At 52.1% G+C, this 6,525-nt stretch overlaps 1 protein-coding gene across 1 annotated transcript; it reads left to right on the forward strand.

Annotated features, from left to right (window-relative positions):
* The first annotated feature begins 250 nt into the window (after window positions 1-250).
* EDN2 (endothelin 2) lies at window positions 251-5,923 on the forward strand. The gene is made up of 5 exons (XM_065857263.2): window positions 251-425; window positions 748-892; window positions 2,033-2,152; window positions 2,987-3,091; window positions 3,840-5,923. Exons 1-5 carry the CDS (start codon window positions 362-364, stop codon window positions 3,949-3,951), a joined length of 546 nt encoding a protein of 181 aa, XP_065713335.1. The 5' UTR covers window positions 251-361; the 3' UTR covers window positions 3,952-5,923.
* Window positions 5,924-6,525: the final 602 nt, after the last annotated feature.

Here is a 6,525-nt window from a genome sequence, read left to right on the forward strand (position 1 = left end):
CGCGTGTTTCGCGCGGGGCGCCGGGGCTGGGACCGCTTTGTGGGGTGGGTTTTGCCCGCGGGGGGGCGAGGGGAGGAAGGTCTACCCCGGGGGCCGCCCCGCCGGGCGCCGCCGCCGCCCCCACGCGTGCCCGCGCCCGGTTGTTTCCCCGCGGCCGCTCCACGCGGCGGGGCGGAGCGGGGCCGTGACGCGGCAACGCCGGGGCTATAAAGCACCTGCCAGGCGCCCGCCGGCTCCAGACGCATCGCGGCGGCTCCGGCTGAAGCAGCGCACGGGGGAGCAGCGGGAGAGGAAAGAAAGGAACCAAAAAAAGCCAAAACCTTAAACCCAGACGCCTCCAGCTCCCTCCAGCCCCACGGCCATGCACAGCCACCCCGCCGGCGTCCTGCTGCTGCTCCTCGCTCTCTGTGCCCTCCTGGAAGACGGTGAGCCCCGGGCTGGAGGGGGGCTCAGCCCTGGCAGGGGGACCCCTCTGCATCCCTGCAGCTGGGGGAATGGGGTGCCCGGGGTCTGCCCAAAGGCTGGGTGTGGGAACACTGCTCTGGGGGTCACCTCTGAAGCTGCTGGGGCTCTGCAATCCTTTATGAGCCCGCAGCCTAATTAGCAAGGCTGCACCTCCTGTAAAACTGCCTGCATATTGAAATCACCGTAATCCTCACCAGAGGTGTGATTGCACAGGTGACAATACCGATGGGCACCCCAGCGCTCTGCACCGAGCCTGCAACTCATCCCTTCCTCCTTCCGCAGGTATGGGCCACCCTTCGCAGGAGACCCCGCTGGCCGCAGCCAGCACCACGCACCCCAGGACCAAGCGATGCTCCTGCAACAGCTGGCTGGATAAGGAATGCATTTACTTCTGTCATCTGGATATCATCTGGGTCAACACACCTGGGTGAGTGTGAACGCAACTTTTGGTGGGGTGGGGGGTGGGTCTGCTGATGGGTGACTGCCCTTCCTGATCGAGCATGGGGTTGGGTTAGAGGAAGGTGAGAAAGGGTCCCAGTCCTGTGTGGTTCTTGCAGCACCTGCTCCGGAGAGCACTGCGAGCCCATCTAGAAAGGGACAAGCTGTGCTTCTGCTCGGGAGTTTCAGTATAACCCGCAGGGGAGGGGGGTGAAAGAACAGGGCGCTGCTTTATCGTGGGTTCATCTTTTTTTGAGATTTGTACCTCTGCAAGCCAAAAGCAACACTGAGATGTTATAGCTGCAAGTCAGAAAGTTACTTCAGCCACTTGCAAACTGTAACCCTGACTGCCAGTATTGTTAATGAGACCATGGTGGATTGGCACTGCAGTCCTGTGGTTGCCAAGTCCTGCCCTCAAGAATGCTAGAGCAGTTTTCAGAGCAGTTTCAGACCAATGGCCATCGTACTGTAGCAAAACACATGTACTCAGGTGTGGTTATAATCACGCTTGCTAACGTGCAATTACAACTCACTACTTGCTCGGAAAATAGTTGCAGTCACTGCCAATTCTAAACCCTCTGGGAGAGTAGATTGTGATCAAAGATGGAGCGAGAATGTGCTAACAGCTCTGAAAGCATGCTGTGATCAGAAGAACCTGTTATGGCCCCAAGACATCTTGATTTGTGCTATGTCCCGTGCGTTAAAAGCCGTGGCGGGGAGGAGGAAAGCCCTGACATCTCTGTGCTTGAGAGACCGGCGGCTGGTGGGGCTGGTGGAGCGGGGCGGCCACGCTCCTCCTGTGCTTTGCCACGCAGGTGAACTCCCAGCCCATGCGGCGACCCTTGCACGGGCACCTGGGCTGCTGCAAGGAGAGAAAATTCCACTTGCACCCCAGCACACACTGGCACAGCAATCTCCCTGGGAGGGGTAGGGTGGGGAGAAAAGTAGGTGGGAAAGCAGCTGGTGTTTAAAGCCTACACATATCAGTGACCTTTTCACCTTATGTCTATAGATGAGTCTTTTTTTTTTTTTACTGTGGCACTGGCTTGGCTGCCTCCCAGCACCGTGTTATAAACGTGTTGGCTAATAAAAAGTTGGTTGCATAGCTGATTTCTTTTGTTTTGAACAGACACACCGCTCCCTATGGCTTGGGAAGCCCGCCAAAGCGGCGCAAGAGATCGCTCGGCAGGTGCGAGTGCTCGCACTCCAGGGACAGCGTCTGTGCCACCTTCTGCCAGGCCAAGCCTGGGTGAGTCGGGGGGTCCTGGGGTGTCCCTGGGGGCTGCTCGGTGAGGGTGCAAGCAGACGGGTAAAGCTTAGGAGCTGGAGTAACTCTACAGCCTCCCTGGGGATGGCTGCACAGCTCTCTGCAAACAGCTGGAACTTGTCTAGTGGCTTTCATACCCCTCCCAAGAGTCCCTGGCAAAGTGTCACTAGGGTGTTTTTGTTGTACAAAAGTCTTTTTGCTGGCTGATATGAAGCAATGTTACCTCCATCCCTCCTGCTGGCAGGAGGCTGAGAAGTGCTGGGTGTGCTGGTGGGAAGGGAGGAGCTGGGAGAGGGACAAGCAGAGGGTGTGAAGCTTTGGGACACCAGTGTCTCCTGCATGGCTCAGGGGGGCAGGACCGCTGGGAGCTGGGATTCAAAGGCGATTTTCTTTACAGTGAGGGTGGTGAGAGCCTGGCCCAGGTTCCCAGAGAGGTGGTGGATGAACCATCCCTGGAGACATCCCAGGCCAGGCTGGAGCAACCTGAGCTGGTGAAGATGTCCCTGCCCATGGCAGGGGTGGCACTGAGGGGGCTGGGGAGGCCCCTCCCACCCAAACTATTCTATGATTCTTTAGCCAGCTCTCTTTATTAAGCCCCAATCATTAAATATGACTGTAAATAGAGTGAGCTCTGGCAGAAGAGGATGGCAGTAAAAATGAGCTATGAATAGCTCTCAAATAGGTGCAATTAACCCTTCAGAAACACGCGTTCAGCTGTCTTAGCCTGTCACTGGTGAAGTTAGAGCGACACTTCCCAAGAACTTACCGTAGCACGGTTGGATGTCAGTGCTTCACGCATCTCCTCTTGTCCCTTAGGTACCTCCTGAGTCTGAAGCTCCCAGTGAGCTCCGGAGCATCCGTGAAGTCTCTGCAGAATGGTGGCATGAAGCCTTCCCATCGTGACCTGCTGAGAGCTCTCAGGTGAGCATTGACACTCGAACCCCCTCCGAATGTCCCTCAAAGGTACTTTAAACTGTGGTTGTCCCCCTAGACTGCAGTTTTGGGGATTTGACCTGACTTCCCCCTCTTGTCTCCCTTTAAATGAGTAGGCTTGACCATTTCTGCTGTTTGTAGATTTGAAGGCTAACTGTGGAGGGAAACAGGGTTGCTTGTGTCCTTCCAAAACTAGAGGAATATGACAAAGTGTGATTCTTGATAAGGGTTGGAAGTTCCTCTGATATGGGACAGGCAAGTGGGTGATGTACAAGGAGGAGAGGCACAGCATCATGTAGGAAAATGAGAGATTGGACAGCAACTTTGGACCAAAGGCAGTAGGTTTTCTCACATCACATCCATGGGTTGTGAAGTTCACTGCTGGAAGAAACCATGGACTCCAGGAGTGTCAATGAGTTAGAGGGAGTTGGTGAATTGAAGGAGGGCTGGTCTACTGGTGGCAGTTAAATTGGATGCAATGGGATCACTTTGTGAAAGGCGGATCTGGGGAAGCATCCCTTGGGTCGTGTCCTGCTGCAGGACCAGTGGTGGAAAGGGATATTTGGCTGGATGGATCTCTGCTGTGCCTTAATACAGCTGCAGCTGGAAATTCTTCTGTCCCCCATCTGCCGCAAAATAAATCTTGATGGGGGTAGATAAATAGCATAATATAGGCAGTTGCTGAGCAGTAGGAAAATGGACTGGAGAATGAACGTCGTGTCTCTTCTGTTCACAGGGATCTCGCCATCTCGAGTCTGCGGTTCAGCAAGCGTCAGCACCGCTCGCGGAGGAGCGCACAGCCAACAGCTTTGCCTTGGAAGAAAAACATCTGGAAGAAGAAGAGATAAGAAGCAGGTGCATACCAAGCTCAGCAGAAGAATCTGGAGTCCTGTGGGTGCCACTAACTCCGCTGTCGGTAGTTAGAGCTGAAGGAAAGGCCGTGAGTGGAAGGGGGAAGAAGTGGAAGTCTCCATGCTCCTGTTGCGTGAACCAGTACTGCATGCACTCCAGAGGCTGTTGTAAAGGGAAAATGGTCTCTATATACAGTCATAGATGTGTCGTGGAGCTGAATTGTGCCTTTTTGGATCAGGCAAGGGTCTTGCTGGAGGAGTACAAGCTTAACTCTGCACTGGAGCCCTAGGCAGAGGGTCAGCCTGCGCTGGGTGGTTGAATCGCTGACAAAGCAGATGGTTCTGAGCAGTTCTGGACCTGGCAGCACTGAGCCCGTGTCGCTGGCCCGGTCTCCTCTGCCTCTGGGCCGTGTTTGAGCGCAGTTCCAGCCTGGCCCTGTTCAGAGGTGGTTTGGCTGGTCATTGCAGATGGGGGATAAAACGCCTCCAGTGTGAGCCCACTGATTTATCTTGCATGTCAGACAGTGCGATGTGCATATCCCATGGTAAAACAGCTCCCAGTTTTGATTAAAAATATATATATATATCATCTAGAAGCCTGAAAGCCAACTGAGTAGTCAGTGGCCCTCTTTGGCTGAGAAACTCACCAAAGGGCTCTTGTTTAGGTGGAGGAGAGCTTGCTGACACTGGAGCTTGCGTCAAATCCAAGCATGACCAGCCATCAGGCACAGCACGGGGGACACAAACCGGAGCTGTATTTCTGCAGGACCCCCTGCACACAGCCCCATGTACCCCAGGACCCCGCAGGGTCCGAGGCAGAGCCGAGCTGCCAGTCTGGATGAGCTCAGTGCTGGGGATCTGTCTCATGTCCTTGGACACCCCTTGGTGGGGTAGAGTGCTTCCAGCTCTTGGCCTAATAGCCCAGCTTGCTTTCAACTCTGCCTGAAAGGAAAGGCGAGGGGCGGAGGAGATGGGTGGTGGGGAAATAGCTCACAAAGGCTTGCTTGCCGCTTTGCTTAGATCAGGTCTCTGAGTTGGGCTCTGTAGTCGATAAATGACCAGTATATGGATAGTGCGTCACTATGAGGAGTGTAACCTTAATAGAGAATGCGTTAGGCAAGGGGCAGCCAGGTGGGACCGGTGTGGAGAAAAGGATCACAAAGAGAGCACAGCATGGTCTGCACAGCTTTAGAAGAAAAGCTTGGATTTAAACCCATGCCAGAATGGCGGCTGCTTGCCCAGGCCTGGACCAACAGGAGGGAAGGAATAATTTGGAAAAAACACTGAGCCCAGGACCTAGGAACCAATCTTGCAGGCAAACACCATCACAAGGCTCTGGAGTTGTATCACAAATACACTTTTGTTTGCCTGGGCAGATTAACTTCTATTATAAATTGTGGCTGCAGCTGTCATCTGGTTTGTGCAGATAAATAATTGCTCTCTTGGAACCACTGCTGGGTCCCTCTTGCTGCCCAATTCAGTATTACACATGAGCCTTTAATAAGGGCTGCTCGAAGCTGGTGGTGGACCAAAATCTGTGGCTATTGCAAGTGTAGTCCCGTTGGACATACGAAATACTTCCTTGATTCTGCTTTAAGTCCTAGAGAGAGGAAAAATGAGACCAATTGATTGTATCGTAAATGAAACAGCAAACTAATCATTTGGTCCCCAAAGCTGCAGAGAAACTTGTTTTATATTGGACCTTCTGAAGGTTTGAGTCATTCTAAAGAAAAATCCTGAAAGGGTTTGTTCCAGAGGAAACTTTGCACATGATTTAATGTGAGCCTGTTAATTTAAAGTAAAACTACTGCTGTAAAGTACTATGTATATCTCCTTGTGTATATAATGTCTCGTCTTTAAGTGACTTGTTGCACACATGCCGTATGTAGCATACTGAAATCTGTATATTTATTTAAATCTATTGATTTTTTTTAGATGGCAATTTGCAAAATTTAATTTGTAATAAATAATGACAAAAATCAATGTTTTTCGTTCTTATTTGATGGCTGGGTGGGTGTTGATGAAGGGGAAGAAACCCCAATGGCTGAGGGCACTGTGGGAGTGAGCGGGACTGCGAAGCCGGTGGGAACGGGGAGGCCACGCACCCTTGTGAACAACCCTGAGCAAATTCCTGTTCAAAGTGAACCCATCTAGCTGACTTAAACATTCCTTAACTGAAAATAAATACCTTGTTCCTTTCTAGATGTCTATGGGAACACAGATATGAAATAATCCCCAAACTGTTGTGCTTAGGGGTGTGGATGCTAAGGCCAGGTCTAACACTTGTGCCAAGGGATCCTGGTAATGTTTTCCCATGGTTTAGTCCTTTGCCTCAAGTCTTCTCAGCAGCTCTGTGGCTCTGGGTGTCAGCATTGCAGGGACAAAGCAACCACACACCCTCCGCTGCACCCACGAGCTTTTAAATCTGAGTTTTGCTGGTTTATTTTTTAAGTGCAGTTAAAAAGTCATCATCCATTTGATGGTCTTTGCATGAAGACCACACCATAGATTATTCTGGTGTAATTAACTCAGTGAACCTCATGGCACAGCTGTGAGAGGGGAATAAAAAGG

This window comes from Patagioenas fasciata, chromosome 25, assembly GCF_037038585.1.
Source record: "Patagioenas fasciata isolate bPatFas1 chromosome 25, bPatFas1.hap1, whole genome shotgun sequence".
Classification (NCBI taxonomy): Eukaryota; Metazoa; Chordata; class Aves; order Columbiformes; family Columbidae; genus Patagioenas; species Patagioenas fasciata.